At 36.9% G+C, this 19,894-nt stretch overlaps 1 protein-coding gene across 1 annotated transcript in view; it reads right to left on the bottom strand.

The window, feature by feature from the left end:
- The window catches only part of ADAMTS12 (ADAM metallopeptidase with thrombospondin type 1 motif 12), a 1,263,798-nt gene that overhangs the window by 143,132 nt on the left and 1,100,772 nt on the right, over positions 1–19,894 (bottom strand). Inside the window, exons 18-19 of the mRNA XM_053701185.1 lie at positions 9,304–9,514; positions 7,527–8,588 (exon numbers count right to left, since the gene is read on the bottom strand). Coding sequence (XP_053557160.1) covers positions 7,527–8,588; positions 9,304–9,514 — 1,273 coding nt within the window. The remainder of the gene's footprint in view (positions 1–7,526; positions 8,589–9,303; positions 9,515–19,894) is intronic.

Here is a 19,894-nt window from a genome sequence, read left to right on the forward strand (position 1 = left end):
CTCTAGAGCAATCACTGCATGTAACCTCACTTTAAAATAGAGTCAAAATCATTTGGGGATACATATTTGACTTTCACAATTGTTGGTAAGCTTTTGTGTTACATTGTAATGCTATAAAATGCTTTTGATAAATCAGGTTCTAAGGCTAAGGGATCAATTTAACATGGTGCGGACAGACATGATCCGCTATAGCGAATCATGTCCACCGCACATCAATAAATGCCGACAGCATACACTGTCGGCATTTATCATTGCACCAGTAGTTCTTGTGAACTGCTGGTGCAATACCGCCCCCTGCAGAATTGCGGCCAATCGGCCGTTAGCAGGGGGTGTCGATTAACCCGATTTTATTGGATTGCATTGGATATTAATTTTCGGCGATGTCTGTCCCCTGCCTCAGAGCAGGCGGACAGGTTATGGAGTAGCGGTCTTTAGAAACACGGGGCATCAAGCTCCATACAGAGCTTGATAAATAGGCCCCTAATTCTTCTATTAAAGCTGTGCATGTCTTATGCTTGAAATAAATAATTAATCTTCATAACACTTAAATTGTTAGCCTGCAGCATCATGTGACCTCCAATGTTCTTATGAACAGCAGTTAAATATGCAGCAAATCTAACAAATATTAATTAATAACAATTTTTCATTTCTATTCATTAACATACGGCTTATACTTATTGTCCTCTTTAATACATTTCACTCCTTGATTGGAAATAAGGACACCTGAAGCTTAAGGCTATGCTTCTACTAAAATGTTTATTTATTTTATGAGTCGTGTTTCTATTTCCTGGTTTGGAGATAAAGATTGTTTGTTGAAGTGAAACATTGCTATACAATTTAGACCATATTTGCTAAATTGATAGATTTAGATCCTGTGAGTAATCTTTTAGTGAATACATTCTTTAAAATAACATTGATTTAAAGGGATAAGTAAATATTATTACTGTTTTTCACCGGCATACGCACATATGTTGTGAGTGCCTGTTCACCAGTATTCAAGCTCAGAGAGCTAGCGGTGGTGTGTATTGTGTCTGTGAAGATGTCATATGTGTCATATAAACCACTACTGACTCTCTGAGAAGGTATTGTGTTTGAATACTAGTGCACAAGCCAAACGGCATATATGTGTATGCCACTGAAGAATCCTAATAGAAGTATACTGCAAAAATACTCCTGATTAAAATTAAAATGCATCTATACACTTTTCAATTTTGACCTTTTTATCTCTTTAAAGGGCCAAAAGGTTTAAACTAAAATAAGTATGTGTACATAGCAGCAAATCAGCACCCATATTTATCACATGAGCAAAAGTGCATTAACCTTTTATGTCTCTATAAAGGTATATGGAACTAGAAATAAAACCCCTCATAATTCAGATAAAGCTTACAATGCCTCATTAAGATCTTGTGTTAAAGGGACATGAAAAACAACATTTTTCTTTCATGATATAGGTAGAACATACAATTTTAAACAATTTTCCTGCTTACTTCTATTATGAAATTTGTTTCATTCTCTTGGTATCATTTGTTGAAGGAGCAGCAATGCACTACTGGTTTCTAACTGAACACATTGGTGAGCCAATGAAAATCAGTATATATATATATATATATGTGAAGCCACCAATCCGCAGCTAGAACCTAGGTTATTTGCTGCTCCTGAGCTTACCTAGATAAACATTTCAGCAAAGGATAACAAGAGGAGGAAGCAAATTAAATAACAGAAGTAAATTGGAAAGTTGTTTAAAATTGTATGTTCTGTCTGAATCATAAATGTCTAATTATGACTTTACTGTCCCTTTAAGTTAGTGTTAGAGTTAAGACAGTGGTTACGGCAAGGATTCACCTCTGAGATGCCAGCAAGGACTTCAACAAAGATAATTGAATATCAAATTAAAATGGTTTCTATATAATTTCAGCGATTTTGTTAACATTTTACTTTATAAATAAATCATGTCATTGAGTTGTATATCTCTCAAAAACACACAGTGCATACATTCTCTCAGTTGATAATTTAGTGGCATTGGAAATACATTGAAATGCTAATATTTGTTTGTAAAATAGCACATTGTTTGGAATAAAGAAACAAAAGCAATATATTTATTTTGCTACGGACAATAGGAACGATAAGGACAACCGTATGCATTTGCATAAAAATAGGATACGGGGAATGTTTCCATGTTACTAACCATAAGTTAGCTTTCAATAAACTACAATATATTATATTTTAGAATAAAAATAAATCACAAAATCTGCCTCTCTCTGGATAGGGAAGAAACGTTTTGTTATTAGGCAAGCTACATATTTTCTTAAATCCTTGTATTTATCTAGTTCTACAATTCTTGCCTACTAATAACATATTGCCGATTGGAAAACATTAGACAAACTGTTCTTAAAGTGATGGTAAAGTGCAGCACATGCCTTTACACCACAATAAAGTATTTACACATAAAGGGCCAGATTACGAGTGGAGCGCTATTTAGCGCTTTCGCTAAAAAAGTTAACTTTTTGCGCACGCCGAAAGGCATACTCACAATATTGCACGCACGATAACCTATTCTTCCATAGAAGTCAATGGAGCAAAAAAATTTGGAAAAAACCCCACCCACACGCTATCCCGAACACATATTCTCATGTGCCCTAACTCAACATGAAAATATGAATATTTCACATTCCAATGTATTTCTATGTTAAAGCCCTTTGCCTGTTTTTTTTTCTAACACCTGAGACCTCATATCGTTGAACCCTTATAACTTTTGTGTGCAATATTTTTTTCAAATAATTTTTATTAGATGGTGTTATTATGGCTGAAACTATACGTTGTAATGTATTTTTGATCTGTTTTGTGCAACTTTTATGTTACGCAAACAGTCAACCAGAGTTCTGAAGTCACGGTAAACATTCTAGCGTAAATTGCTATTGCGCTCAAGCGATTGCGTTTACTTCAACTTGTAATACCAGCACAATTTAACCTGCATGCAAATGATCACAAAAAGCTAGTATCGCTTGTGCGCAAACGTGTGCAGTCCCTTCGTAATTTGCCACTACAGGGAGTGCAGAATTATTAGGCAAGTTGTATTTTTGAGGATTAATTTTATTATTGAACAACAACCATGTTCTCAATGAACCCAAAAAACTCATTAATATCAAAGCTGAATAGTTTTGGAAGTAGTTTTTAGTTATAGCTATTTTAGGGGGATATCTGTGTGTGCAGGTGACTATTACTGTGCATAATTATTAGGCAACTTAACAAAAAACAAATATATACCCATTTCAATTATTTATTTTTACCAGTGAAACCAATATAACATCTCAACATTCACAAATATACATTTCTGACATTCAAAAACAAAACAAAAACAAATCAGTGACCAATATAGCCACCTTTCTTTGCAAGGACACTCAAAAGCCTGCCATCCATGGATTCTGTCAGTGTTTTGATCTGTTCACCATCAACATTGCGTGCAGCAGCAACCACAGCCTCCCAGACACTGTTCAGAGAGGTGTACTGTTTTCCCTCCTTGTAAATCTCACATTTGATGATGGACCACAGGTTCTCAATGGGGTTCAGATCAGGTGAGCAAGGAGGCCATGTCATTAGATTTTCTTCTTTTATACCCTTTCTTGCCAGCCACGCTGTGGAGTACTTGGACGCGTGTGATGGAGCATTGTCCTGCATGAAAATCATGTTTTTCTTGAAGGATGCAGACTTCTTCCTGTACCACTGCTTGAAGAAGGTGTCTTCCAGAAACTGGCAGTAGGATTGGGAGTTGAGCTTGACTCCATCCTCAACCCGAAAAGGCCCCACAAGCTCATCTTTGATGATACCAGCCCAAACCAGTACTCCACCTCCACCTTGCTGGCGTCTGAGTCGGACTGGAGCTCTCTGCCCTTTACCAATCCAGCCATGGACCCATCCATCTGGCCCATCAAGACTCACTCTCATTTCATCAGTCCATAAAACCTTAGAAAAATCAGTCTTGAGATATTTCTTGGTCCAGTCTTGACGTTTCAGCTTGTGTGTCTTGTTCAGTGGTGGTCGTCTTTCAGCCTTTCTTACCTTGGCCATGTCTCTGAGTATTGCACACCTTGTGCTTTTGGGCACTCCAGTGATGTTGCAGCTCTGAAATATGGCCAAACTGGTGGCAAGTGGCATCTTGGCAGCTGCACGCTTGACTTTTCTCAGTTCATGGGCAGTTATTTTGCGCCTTGGTTTTTCCACACGCTTCTTGCGACCCTGTTGACTATTTTGAATGAAACGTTTGATTGTTCGATGATCACGCTTCAGAAGCTTTGCAATTTTAAGAGTGCTGCATCCCTCTGCAAGATATCTCACTATTTTTGACTTTTCTGAGCCTGTCAAGTCCTTCTTTTGACCCATTTTGCCAAAGGAAAGGAAGTTGCCTAATAATTATGCACACCTGATATAGGGTGTTGATGTCATTAGACCACACCCCTTCTCATTACAGAGATGCACATCACCTAATATGCTTAATTGGTAGTAGGCTTTCGAGCCTATACAGCTTGGAGTAAGACAACATGCATAAAGAGGATGATGTGGTCAAAATACTCATTTGCCTAATAATTCTGCACTCCCTGTATATGTGGTCTGTGTTTTTCATAGCTCTCCAACATTGTGATATAGCAGTAAAAGCTTTCTTTTTTTTCTTCTATTAAGCTTCCCCTGGCCACCTCCGTAAAATTACTTTTTATTTACAGTTGGGTAGAAAATCTGAAACTTTCTTCCTTTCTGCTGGCTTGTGTCTCAACAATAGGAAATTGACCTGATGAACAAAAACTCTGGAGTTCACACACAATCTTTGGGAATTTTAGACCTTACATTGTAATATAGGAATCTCTCCTTCATATAAACAACCCTGCACAATGAGACAAGCATTTCTGAAGGTAAAGTTTGTGTTTCTAAAATTCTTTGAGGGACTTCAGATGAGAGAAGAGAACTTTAGATCATTGATAGATGTCATCCTATCAGAAGCAATCATATTTGGTGCTGATGCAAGACCTTTCCTTGCATCTAACCAATTCCTCATCTTCACACCCCTGTTTACAGTACATAAACATTTTAGCAATCATATTTGGTGCTGACGCAAGACCTTTCCTTCCATCTAACCAATTCCTCATCTTCCCACCCCCGTTTACAGTACATAAACATTTTTTTTGCAGTCTGGAAAATTGAGGTTAAAGGGACATTAAAGCCATAACTGGAATCCACATGGATGCATTTCAGTTTTGAAAAGAAGCAGTTTTGTAATATACATGTATTAGCAAAAATGCTATTTATAAATGTGTATTTAAGTATGCCTAGTGCAACAGCATTTTAAACACAGCACTTGCTCAGAGAGCCTAAGGTGATGGTATCACCTGGTAATGACTCAATTTGTTAATTGCTGACATGATACAAACCCCACTGGCATTCTGAGCAGCTGCAGTATTTAAAATGCTTGTGCACTGAGAATATCTAGCTATGCTTCACATGCACATGAAGAGAAACCTGCTAACAATATAACACTGATAACTTTTACTAGAAGCATTTTTGCTAATACATGTAAAGTGTGCAAATATGTTTCTATTCAAAGATGTAATTAATCTATGTGCAATTCATTACTGCACCTGATCCTCTGTGTGGTAGATAGATAGCACATCTAGGTTGGCTATTCACATGGACTGCTATCAGCCCTGATCTGTTCTTTGTTTATTTGATTTAGTTTTGCTTCAGTCCTCTTCCATAGGCCTAACAATCCAGGAAGCAATCTGTTCAAACTGAATTTCTTTATACCAATTTGTATTTAATTTTTAATGCAATTTTAGTGCTTTAAAACATATTACAGCATATGTTTCATACCAGCCTCTTTAGGTGTAGTGTAAAATAGTTTAATTTTCAGTTTCATGCTACTGGGCATAATTAAAAGTTTTGTGCTCCATTTATAAAGCTGCAGATTCTGCTTCAGAGCTCTTGGGGTTCAGACCACTCATACCCATCTGGGATGATCGACAAACCCAGCTTTTGAACAACTGGAAGTATGAGAGTAGGGGGCAGGCCAAGAAACCTATAATACTACATTCCGTCAGCGAATACTGCTCCCTGTGAGTGCTAGTTCCCTGCCGCACAAGGCATTTGTAAATAGTAATCATTGACACACAACACACACAACACTAGATATAAAAAAGTTATGCAAAGTGAAAAGTCAGATTTATAGGACGGAGAGAATCCATTGGATTTAATGATAAGCATTTCTAGTTGTGTTATGAGAAGTAACACGAATACCTAATATTTAGCCATTTGAACTCTATCCCAACAGTAACTTCAATATACATGAGTACATCATTTTCTTTTACTCACACACTGGTACAGAGGCATCAATTTAGACATAATACTACATATTTTACCAAAGCAGTGTTTTTTCTTTTTCTTCAGTTTCTCTTTGATATTAAAACTCTGCTGTCAATATTTTTAAAGGGACATTAAAGGGATAGGAAAGTCCAAATTAAACTAGCATGGTTCCGATAGAGCATGCAGCATTAAGACACTTTTAAATTCACTTCTATTTTTAAATGTGCTTTGTTCTCTTGGTATCCCTTGTTGAAAAATAATACCCACATATCCTACACTAGTGAGAGCTTTGCTGCTAATTGGTGCCTGCACACATTTGTCTTTTGTGATCGGCTGACTAGATGTGTTCATTTTGCTGCCAGTAGTGCAATGCTATTCCTTCAGCAAAGGATAACAAGAAAATGAAACAAATTTGATAATGGAAGTATATTGGGAAGTTGTTTAATATTGTATGTTCTATCCAAATCATGAAAGAACATTTTGGGGTTTCCTGTCCCTTTAACGCAGAAAAAGAGCAGAAAAAGTCTCAGCCAAAAGATTGTGATCAACCCTATAATAATTATATAGAGAGCTTACAATCTTACAACTTAAGTGATAGTATTTTTTTTTTGTTAAAGCTTAAATGAAATGAACTTACAGGAAATGCATGCTTGTGTAAACATGTTACATGGGTTTTAATTGCTTACTGGCTAAAAAGGACAGCTGGTAGAGCTCTGCTAGTAGACACTTTTCTTCCAGTAAAACAAAGATCTCTTTAAGATAAAATAAAAACATTTGTTTTACATGTGAGCTTATGTCCATATCGCCATTTACCTTGCTCATTTTGATTGAAAATAAGAATTATAATTGTATTTTCTGTATCAGCGTATAAAGTAAAGTAAAATGGATAGTCTTATAGTCAATCCATGTACTCTACATCCTTTAAGTAACTATATTAAAAAAGAAAATGATCTGCTATTTCCGAAATACTTATTTCTACCACCTTTATATACTGTATAATGTATAAGAAAAAGAGAACACAAGCCGATCATTTTAAATAATGAAGGGGTAAAACATTCAGTATTATGTTTGCACATTTGTATTTTCATCTTTGCAGTAGTTTTGTATTGTACCAAAATGAGTTTTTATATAAATGTTTCAGTTATGGAATAGGCATTTTACAGACAGAAAATTCCTCTTACCTCACTCCAGTCACCTACAATCCAATAGCTGCTTTGCGATAAATTTAAAGGCACTTCTGTAGCATTTATATACTCCATCACATTTAATAAGTCACTTTTGTTATATAGATTCTTAAATGATTCTTTAGAAACATTAGAATTAGTTGCTTGTAAATCATTCATCTTTTTAAATGTAATATCATATTCATTGCTTTCCTTGTTTGTAGAATTTTGTTCTTCAATTACAGTCTCTGTGACTGATATATTGTATTCATTATATAAAGTTCCTGCTTTTTCAGTGGTAACTACACCTGAAGCTTGAGTTGGAGATGCATTATTGTATATTACTGTATTAAAATTGTTCTGAATTGTCTTTGATAATCCTTTGTGTCTCTTACTTCTAGATTCGATTATTGAGTTAGAGTCCGTATCAAAGTCATTTTCTGGTGTTGCTGTGGATATACCAATGTCTTCAAACACAAAGTCTGATAAAGTAGTTAGAAAATTATAGGTGGGAGTTATTTCCTCAGGTTTATTAGTTGTGGTAAATCCAGTTTGAATATCTTTCTCTGTTACATTAATTATTTCAGCTTTTAAGTTCTGTTCAGTGTCTTCGTTGGATATCACAGGAATCGATCTACTAGAATTTACACCAACTTTCCGTCTGTTATTTTCAACAAGAACAAAGTTATATTTGTAATCAACATTGAAATGTGTTGAATTTGGAATATCATTGAGTTGAAAATCATCTCTTATGGAATGAATAGATGGGGGTAAAGTAGAAGGAAAGATTGTTGATGTTCTTAACGATGGTGTCTTTGTTGAGGGTCTGATAGTCTTTTTACTCTTTGGTAAAATAATGTCTCTGCTTGCATTACTTGTTTTTCTTGGAAGTATGTTGGCAATTTTTGTTCCATGGATGGACTTAGTAGGAAGCTGTTTATATTTCCTAACAAGAGGGCATTGTTGAAGTCCACATAGAGCTTTAGTATTTGGCTTTTTGGATGCATTGCATGGCTCATCATTATTTTTGGCACATGTCACATTGCGAGTTCGTACTCCGCCACCACATGTCACTGAACACTGCAAAACAGTGAAGCAAAATGTTATAGAGGCACGATAACACAAATGCAATATAACTAATGAAAAACTATTAATGTAATCATGATAGTCTGAGGTATACTAAAGTCTAAAGGATAATAAAATTAAGATGGACTTTTTTAGATTTCATCTGCCAAATTCTAACATATAGCAATGCATATACAAAACATAGGGTATATATAATCCGACAAAGCAGGCTTAACTTATTTGCTCTAAATTTACCTACTCCTTATTCTGTGCATGAAAATATTATCATGTGTTAAATGTAACCTTGCTGCACTGCCACATTTTCTTTTAATTATCAACTTGGTAGTAAATTTTACTCAAATGTATTGATATAGGAATGAACTATTATGACACTATTGAATTAAACTGAAGTTTTAGCATAATGTTGTATTATATTGTTAATCTTCTGAGACCCTTGTTAAGTTTAGAGACACAGAAGCCTATGATATGTTAGAAAAAATACACTGCTTCTCTCATAAGGTTAATGCTTATATAACATAAGGTGAACAGAAAATATAAACAAAAGACAATATATATATATATATATATATATATATATATATATATATATTTTTTTTTTTAAATGATCAAGTTTATACAAATAAACTATATATTAATAATTATGCTTCATTGCTGGGAGCGTTTCCAGAGCTCATATGATGTAATATATATGTATATATCATTTTGTTACCTGACTCCAATTGCTGACTGTCCAATCGGAAGGACATAGGACATCTCTATTACATGATATATAGTCCTTGGGCTTGGTCAGATGATGGCAGTCCTCAGAGGGAAGAGCTTGTTCATCAGATCCTACTGTTCTTATACAAAGAACAGTCCTTTTCTTCTCACCAGTGGGTCCACAGGTGGTTGAACATTGTTGCCATTCCCCAGCCCACCACCTAAAAAACATATGTAAAAGGAATTAATATAAAAATAATCTTATAGATACCCCCTTGAGTTTTAAACCTATTTGTTCTTGTTTTGTATAGAAGAATTAGACACAATCTGCCTCATGTAATAAGCAGCAGAGGCTGTCTTGGAGCCCTTGAGGTGCACCCTGCATACTGCAAGTTACAAAGCTGTAGTCATATGACCACTGCTTTTAAACCTCTCCGCCATTCTCTGAGATCAAGATAAATCACCCTGAACTAACTTGTTCTTCGTAATTGACAGGTCCTGCTTTCGTACAATTAGTTGCATGAGAGCAGAAGGCAGCATTGTATAAGCAAATACTTGTGCAATAATAACTAAATGCAGAAGATGTACAGTGTCTGCCGTCCACTCACTTCGAAGATGGGTGGACAGGTTCCCAAGTTATCTCTTATATCAAAAGGAAAGATGCCATTCAGGATTTAACTTACAAAACATATTGTACAATGTTATTATTATTATATTTATCAGTAGTGATGTCGCGAATAGTTCGCCGGCGAACATAGCTTGTTCGCGTTCGCCGCGGCGGGCGAACATATGTGATGTTTGATCCGCCCCCTATTCATCATCATTGAGTAAAACTTTGACCCTGTACCTCACAGTCAGCAGACACATTCCAGCCAATCAGCGGCGGACCCTCCCTCCCAGACCCTCCTACTTCCTGGACAGCATCCATTTTAGATTCATTCGGAAGCTGCATTCTTAGTGAGAGGAGGGACAGTGTAGCTGCTGCTGATTTAATAGGGAAATCAATAGCTAGGCTAGTGTATTCAGTGTCCACTACAGTCCTGAAGGACTCATCTGATCTCTGCTGTAAGGACAGCACCCCAAAAAGCCCTTTTTAGGGCTAGAACATCAGTCTGCTTTTTTTTTTTTTTTTTTTCCTGTGTAATCTAATTGCAGTTGCCTGCCTGCCAGCGTGTGTGTCAGGCTTACAGCGTATACTGTGCCCACTTGCCCAGTGCCACCACTCATATCTGGTGTAACAGTAGTGTACATTTAAAAAAAACAACACTTTTTTGACTGTGAAATAATAGCAGACAGCTGCCAGTACCCAAGATGGCCGCAAATAAGGCAGATGGGGAGGGTTAGAGAGCTGTTTTGGGGGGGGGGGATCAGGGAGGTTGGGGGCTAACGGGGAATGCTACACCACAGCATATGTAAATATGCTAAAAATAAATAAATTTAAAAACCTTTTATTTTAGTACTGGCAGACTTTCTGCCAGTACTTAAGATGGTGGGGACAATTGTGGGGTGGGGGGAGGGAAAGTAGCTGTCTGGGAGGGATCAGGGGGTCTGATGTGTCAGGTGGTGCAAGCTCCCTACAAACTATCTAATTAACCCCTTCACTGCTAGCCATAATACACGTGTGATGCGCAGCAGCATTTAGCGGCCTTCTAATTACCAGAAAGCAACGCCAAAGTCATATATGTCTGCTATTTCTGAACAAAGGGGATCCCAGAGAAGCATTTACAACCATTTGTGCCATAATTGCACAAGCTGTTTGTAAATAATTTCAGTGAGAAACCTAAAATTGCGAAAACATTTTAGTTTTTTTTAAATTTGATCGAATTTGGCGGTGAAATGGTGGCATTAAATATACCAAAATGGGCCTAGATCAATACTTTGGGTTGTCTACTACACTACACTTAAGCTAAAATTAACTCTACAAGCTCCCTACATGCTCCCTAATTAACCCCTTCACTGCTGGGCATAAAACACGTGTGGTGCGCAGTGGCATTTAGCAGCCTTCTAATTACCAAAAAGCAACGCCAAAGCCATATAAGTCTGCTATTTCTGAACAAAGGGGATCCCAGAGAAGCATTTACAACCATTTATGCCATAATTGCATAAGTTGTTTGTAAATAATTTCTGTGAGAAACCTAAAGTTTGTGAAAAAGTGAACAATTTTTTTTTTTATTTGATCGCATTTGGCGGTGAAATGGTGGCATGAAATATACCAAAATGGGCCTAGATCAATACTTTGAGATGTCTTCTAAAAAAAATATATAAATGTCAAGGGATTCAGGTATTTTTATCACCAATTTTGCTTTGTTCTCTTGGTATTCTTATTTGAAATCTTAACCTAGGAGGTTCATATGCTAATTTCTTAGACCTTGAAGCCCACCTCTTTCAGATTGCATTTTAACAGTTTTTCACCACTAGTTGACGTATTTCATATAGATAACACTGTGCTCGTGCACGAGAAGTTATCTGGGAGCAGGCACTGATTGGCTAGACTGCAAGTCTGTCAAAAGAACTCAAAAAAGGGGCAGTTTGCAGAGGCTTAGATACAAGATAATCACAGAGGTTAAAAGTATATTATTATAAATGTGTTAGTTATGCAAAACTGGGAAATGGGTAATAAAGGGATTATCTATCAATAACAATTCTGGTGTAGACTGTCCCTTTAAACGGGGAGTTTGGTCTGTCACTGTGAAGCGGGCGTAACCCTTACACTACCTGATCGATACAACATCATACCTGTCAGTATATTTATGAAAATCTTAGCAGTGCTATCCAAATAATATATATAAGTTTATGGCAGGGTTATAAACACAATACAAAGAAATAGAAACCCTTATCAACCATGCACCTACTAGACCATACAATTAATATAAATATCTGAATTCTTTTATTTAGTTAATATCCATAAACATATTGAACTATATTTGCAATAAAAGGAAACTAAATAAAAGTTTATATGCGTTAGAACCAACTCTTAAGATATGCTATTCTTCTTACAAAACCCAGAACAATATACCTTCACAATTCAGCCTTATTTATTTAACACAATGGGACTAAAAACCTTTAACATCCAAGCAATACAATTCTAAACAGTGTTTATAAAACAATAGGATAAAATATATATTCTGCTATTTAACTGCAATTTATCCTAATACAAAATTAACCGACAATATCAGAACTTGTATAGATGAGTTACTTAGCCAATTCAGACACAGATTTGAACAAAACCTAGGCTTATAACTACCAATTTAAAATACAATATACTTCACCAATTTTGAACCAATTCGTAGCGGTCTTTAGGTCATCTCATTTGAAAGAAGGTTTTTGCACAAATCAAGGATAAGTTTTAAGCTCCTTGCTGAAGTGAACTTTTTTTTTTCAGGTATATCGCAGCCAAAATCAGATCACTAATTTTCAACAAGTTACAGACAACTCTCTCTTGTGCATTCAACACTCCCATTATATAATCATTGATGACATCATGTGGGTGGCACTACGGAAGCTGACCTTCCCATTGGTTATCTGGGAAGTCTAAATCGGATTGGCCCTTGGAAATTTCATTTTTAACAGCCAGAGAGAACCTTCTGGCTGTAGTTCTCGCAACATAACACCAGGTGGCAGCACAAACAGACACAGCAACATTTGAAACAGCTTAAGTCAGTATTTCTATGAAATGGTTATTAATTTTTATCATAATTTACTGCGACAACTATTCATAATATTTGTTTTGGATAAGTTATATCTTAATGAATTTTCTGATCATTTTGATATGAAACATCACATATCTAACATTATATTAAAATAACTTATATTTCATAGTTATATCACATCAAATATATATCTCATAGTCATATCACATCAAAGTAACTTCCATATTTTCATCTCACTATATTTTAAAAGATGTATGTGAAACTTTATAAACATTTATTTGTATGTTTATATGATATGACTTAATACATTTCATGCGGCATTCCGTCTCTTTCTAAGATTGATGCTCATGACCAATGGTTGTCTGCAATAAAAATAGAAATAATTATTAGAGATGATCCAATCATTAGTATGTGTATGGTCCATAAGTATTTATTTATATTCTTAAAAACACAGAGGCTAAGTAAGATCTTTTGTGTTTTCAAAACATATATATCATTTCTATGTATATCTGAATTTATCTGTCTGAAAAATATAAGCAAAAACAGAGGTTATTACACATTTTTGACTGACTAAAACAGTTACCTCCCAAGCTTAGCAAATACCCATGTAATAATAATATAGAATTTAGACAATTTCCCAAATTTCTATATTTAATACATTCTGGGGCATGTATTTAAACAGAGAGAGAAAAAAAAAATGTTTATTTGCTGTCTGCTTACGTGAACTTCCAGAGTCACACCTTAGCATTTGTCTGTGTTTTCCAAGGCCTTTATTGCTCCACATGGGGTCAATCCATGAGGAGTTGTAAGAGTCTTTAAAACAGCATATTTCCTGTTTAGCCAGCAGTGCAGATGTGTATTTGATTTTATTTGTGTCACCTTCCCCCAAGAGGGGTTTTTGCAGTAAGTCTTCAAATAGAGATTCAGTGAGATAGAACTGTTGTATCACACGTGTCAAATTCCAAAGGGGTCCTTGAACACATTCTTTTCTCACCTCACCAAATGTTCTGAGGTTATAAAATCTGCATATATAGTCAAATGAATAGGGTCACTGAGCTATTTCCTTTAGAAAAGAAATGTTTGTGTTTCAAAAAGGCTCTACTGATCGTCAATCCTGATAGACGTGTATTAGAAGCTGTGTTCAACAAACTCATGTTTAATTAATCCTGAGTTCTCATCTAACATATACAGTGTATAAAATATACATATATATATATATATATATATATATGTACACATATGTAATATTCATCATAATATTCATATACTCTGACATAAATCCCCCTTCCAACTTCAAATAGATGTAGGACACATGTATTTGAATTGGCTTAAAGTCAGTGGTATTTGATGAGGATCAACCGTATACCTCATAGACAGTCTCTTATGAAGAAAGTTTGTTATTTTGAGCTTTCATGTTTATCAGTTAGGCATCTTTAAATTACAGTATGTCTTTAATGCATTTGGGGATATGACACTTCATTCTCCCTCTATGACTTGTAGTTGGGACCTGGGATGACATGCCCGCAGTTGATTTATATGTACCCATTTATCTATGAAACCTTCATTTTTGGGGATCCGTATTTTATAGGCCACTGGAGATATTTTGTCAGTAATGACAAAAGGACCTTTCCATGAGGGAAGAAATTTCTTCTCCCTAACCTGATCTCTTCCAAAGTTATAAAGATAAACTTTATCATTTATTTCATATTCCTTTTTGGATGTTTTGAGATCATAATAGGTTTTAGTGGCAGTTGCGGCTCTTTCTAAATTCCTTTGAGCAAATGCAAAGGCATGTTGCAGGTGTCTCCTTAGGTTTTCCACATATTGATGTGTATTGGCAGCGTTTATCAAATTTTGGTCTGATGTACGGTACAGCAGATGCTGAGGTAGAACCATTCTTCTACCAGTCATCAGCTCAAAAGGTGACATCTTGGTAGCACTACTTGGAGTTGCTCTTAATGCCATTAAGACTAGAGGTAGTTTTATATCCCAGTCTTTACCTGTTTCACTCACAAACTTTTTGAGGATTTTAACAATGGATTGGTTGTAACGCTCTACACCACCACTTGAGGCAGCTCTATAAGCAATATGGAGCTTTCTTTTAACCCCTAGTATTTTCCACATTTTTGTCATCACTTCGCTAGTGAAGTGGGTCCCCCGATCTGACTCGATTCTTTGGGGCAGACCAAATCTGGAAAATACATGGTTGATGAGCAATGCTGCACATGTTTCAGCACTATTGTTAGGTGCACTAATGCACTCTACCCATTTAGTGAACAGGCATGTCAGGGTTAACATGTATTTGTTACCTCTTGATGATCTTGTTACTGGGCCAATAAAATCAATTTGTATATCTGACCATGGCATTACCATCCCCCTTTTCTGCAATGGCGCTCTATGTGTTGGTGCAGTGGGTTGGAACTGTGGACAGATTAAACACCCTTGACAGTAGGTTTGAACATCTTTCAACATGTGTGGCCAAAAAGCATAATCACGTAATATTTCATACGTGAGTTTGGCACCACGATGACCAGATGTGGGAGCATCATGGGCATGTTGAAGCATTAGACCTCTGAACTTGGTGGGTACTACCCACTGCTGGATGCCAGTTTTGGAGGTTCTAATTAACAAACCATCCTGTAATTTGAATTGTGATTTAGATTTTATTAAGATTCTCAGATCTTCTTTGCCAATACAATCATCTTTTGAGATGGGGTTGCTTTCAGAATCTTCTATGTGTTTATAGAAGATGCCTACAATGGGGTCTTCTTTTTGACTAGTGATCAGGTCCTCACTAGGAGAATCCTGACTCCATTGTACCAAATTAGGCTCACTCTGTTGTTTTGCCTGGTTTCTGGTAATGGCTTCTACCTGAATTGCACCCATTAAGTGGTCAATATTAAGGAGTTCTCCAGTTATGGCTCCTTGTTTGGCTAATGAATCCGCAAGGTCATTGCCTTCCTTATCCGGACCTAGAATTCTGGAATGACCCTTGGTCTTTTTCCAGTGTATGGTTAAATCATTGGATACTACCAGATTATCAATCTCGCAGAACAATTTGCCATGCTTGACTGGTTTGTTATTGCTTTTCTGCATGCCATTTCTTTTCCAAGTTGGCAGGTATTCAACAAAACTGTCACGCACATAATTTGAGTCAGTTATGATCACAAATTCATGAATACCATGTTCAATAGCCATTTCAATGGTTTTGAAAACAGCAGTTAGTTCTGCAACTTGACTGGATCTTGGTCCAATGTTGAAACCTACAGATATATTTGAGAATCCGTTTGCCCCAGTTATACCAATGCCAGCGACTAATCTGCGCTCATTATCAATAGTGGCATGGTAAGAACAACCATCAACATATACCCAAGGTAATGTTTGACAATGGTCCTCATTGTACATTTTATATGGGGAAAGCAATTGTTCTTCCAGAAAATCATCTTCTGATAATTCTTCCCCAGGATCTCTAGCAGTACAGTCGTGGAGCTCAGCAAGCCCTTGTGCGACTGGATTCTTTTTATTCTGCTTGTAGCGAATTTCTAAGGGCCAGCCTTGTAAGGAAAGAGTCCACGCTGTTATGCGGCTATTAGACAAATTCCCATCTCTTATTCTCTCACTTTGCAAATATAGCAAAGGCTGGTGGGCCGTTTCTACAATAATTTTCTCGCCCTGTATATAGCTGCGGAAATTTTGTAGAGCCCATACAGTAGATAAGAGGGCTTTTTCGCAATCGTTAAACTTTATTTCTACTGGGGATAGATTTTTGCTCGCATAAGCAATGGCTTTGTTCAAATTATCATGCTTTTGGTATAACACAGCACTCATGCTTACATCTGTGTACCCTGTTTCTAAGTAGAAAGGTTTACCACCTTCAGGGTACGCTAAGCAAGGTGCTTGAGTGAGTTTTCTCTTCAGCTCTCTGATGGCTGTCTCTTGAGACTCACTCCAGTGCCATTTCACATCCTTCTTTAGAAGAAGTAGTAGTGGTTTAGCTAATTCCGCATAATTATCAATGAATTTGCGAGAATAATTCGTCATACCCAGGAATGATCTCAATTCCTTTAAGTTAGTTGGGTTTTTAGAATTCACTATAGCTTCCACCTTTTTCTTCTGGGGATTTAATCCATCAGAGGTAACTTCATGTCCCAAGAAGTTTACACGAGTGCGGCACCATTGAGCTTTTTGCAGGGATAATTTGACACCTGCCCTTTTAAGTTGGCTGAGGACGTGTTTAAGCTCTGCGATGTGTTTTTCAAAGTCTGTGCTTTTGATTAAAACATCATCAACATAAGATAAGGTCCCCCTTTCCAGTGCATCAGGCATAGCCTTATGCATGAATACAGCAAATTCATGTCCAGAATTTATGTATCCAAAAGGAAGTCTTTGAAATGCATATTGGACCTTTTGGAAGGAGAATGCTAGCTTATATTGGTCCTTTTCATGTACCTTTATGGTCCAATATCCCTGTGCACAATCAATGGCAGTGAATATTTTGGATCCTTGCATTTGTGCTAGGCACTGGTCAATGTATGGTACAGGCCAGCCAGACATGTATACTCGTTTGTTTAGCTGTCTTAAGTCAGCACACAAACGCCATTGTCCATTGGGCTTAAGGACACCTAGAATAGGATTATTATAAGAGCTGTGCACCTGTCTGATAATACCTCTTTCTTCCAAATTCCTTATGATCTCTGCAAGAGAATCATATGAGGCTAAGGGAAGTCTGTATTGTTTGACAAATACAGGTGGCGCATTAGGATCTGTTTGTATTCTTGCAATGTGCAAGTCTGTGGTACCACAGTCATAAGAATCCTTAGCGAAAATATCCTTGTACTCCATCAGGAGTTCTCGCAGCTGTTGGCGTTCATCATCGCTAGAACAGCCATTGGCTAAGGATATTTGCTCTTCGACTATTTGCTGAAATCCTGGAAAGATTTCAGGCTGTCCTATTTCATAGGCTTCTTCCAGTCTAGAGGTGAGATCCCCTTGATTATAATTTACATTGCTCCCATGACTCTGGGTATTGGGGTAATCTTGCTGTTTGATTGGCTGATCAAACACCAGAGAGGCTTCTTCAATTTTACAGATGCCTTCCTCTGAGCTGAAGGGATAAATAGACTGAATATTAAATAGACCCTCTGGCATAGATGCAAAGGATTGTTCTATTAATTGTTCTTCAGTTAGGTATCCTTCAGGTATTAGCCCAATTACATTATTCTGGAATCCAAAAGTGTAATAACTTGATTCCAGTGCATATCCTATGGTAGTTCCCTTGGATAATGTTATATCCTGTGGGGTCATGTTATGCACAATAATATTTATTGGAACAGTTCCAATATTCACCATAGGAGTGTAGGTTACTGAGACACCCAGATTTTGTATTCTATGGGAGAGGCAAATCAGTGTTTCAGAAGTTTTTAATTTCTGACCTCTCTTTACCTGTAAGGGTAAAAGAAATTTATCAGCCCCAGCAGGAATTATAACATCGCTAGATACCTGCATATTCACAGCATATGGCAATTGCTGGTTTGATTTCAGGGCTGCATTTTCATCCTGAAATACTTCAGGGTCCCCCTTTAACCTGCTCCAGAGGCAAGAATTAATCAAATCTATTTGTATGGCATATCTATGTAAGATATCATTGCCAATGTATATTTGATTATGGGGAGTATTTAAAACTAAAAACAGGTGCTTCACTGACTTATTACCAATAGAGATAGATAATAAGCACTTAGCTGTGATGTTATAGCTTTCAGACCTGTCATCCAGGCCGTTGACACAGTGGTCTTGGGGAGAAAGATATTTAATCACTTTAGGTTCAGCTATTTGCGCTAATAAACCTTCGCTTATATAGCTAGCTTCCTGTTTTAAGTTTATTTTAGCATACTCGGTTTTACCAAGGTCATGCACTTGTATAGGGATAAATAGATCCTCTTTAACTCTCTCAATCCCTGTGAGGTATTGAGCATGGTCTCCCCCTTTAGGGATTTTAGGATCCCCCTTGTGGAGTGATATGGTTAATATATCGCCATCTAGGGAGATATTCGCTATTTTTCCGGGCGAAATTTTAAAAGTATTACCATCAGAGCCACTAAAAGGAGTCTGATCATCTATTTGTAGAATAGTGATTTCAGGTGTAGAGTTATTCCTGAAATGAATCTCCACAGCATCTGGTTTCTCTTCCACCACGTGACAGCTGTGTCGGGTGCGAGATGTACCAGATTTTTCATAATTGATAGGCCGTTTAACTTGCGACCAAATTACATTATTTATGCGATCAATTATGGTGCTTAATCGTTTCAGGAGATCATTACCAATAATTAAACGATCAGTTGGCAGATCCACTATAATGACAGGGTGTCTTATGACCCTGTTCCCCAATTTAAATTTTAACCAGGCAGTACCGTAGACTTTTAGGGAGTCACCCCCAACACCTATTAGAGAACCGTCAAATTCTCTTATTTTGGGTTTGTGGGGTGTTAGCTCATTTAGCTGTGTGTAGTACCTGTGGGATAAGATAGTTGCCTGTGACCCAGTGTCAATTAATCCCCTGATAGGGTTGGAGACTGAATCTTGCAGCTCAACTAGTACATAATATCTTCCTGCAGTTTCTATCATTTCACACATAAAATTTGCATTCTTGTACATCTGTGGGCTTCGCCACGTTTTACCTGGATCCGCTGCGTCATTCGATGCAGAGGAAATTTCATACCTACCTGTTTCCCCTATGACAAGGTCAGCTGGATTCTTTTGTACTGCATCTGTGGAAACAAGGTTAAGAGAGAGCTGCAAAGGAAGAGATTTGTTAACTTTTTCCGGCTGATGTCGCTCATTGTCACAGCTAATTTGTCCGTTTCCGGTCTGTGGGGAGATAACATGATTAGTATCATTGATATTTATTACTACATTTTGTATATCTCTCCCCTCCCCTTCAGGTGATACTGCAGT

Source organism: Bombina bombina, chromosome 2, assembly GCF_027579735.1.
Source record: "Bombina bombina isolate aBomBom1 chromosome 2, aBomBom1.pri, whole genome shotgun sequence".
Classification (NCBI taxonomy): domain Eukaryota; kingdom Metazoa; phylum Chordata; class Amphibia; order Anura; family Bombinatoridae; genus Bombina; species Bombina bombina.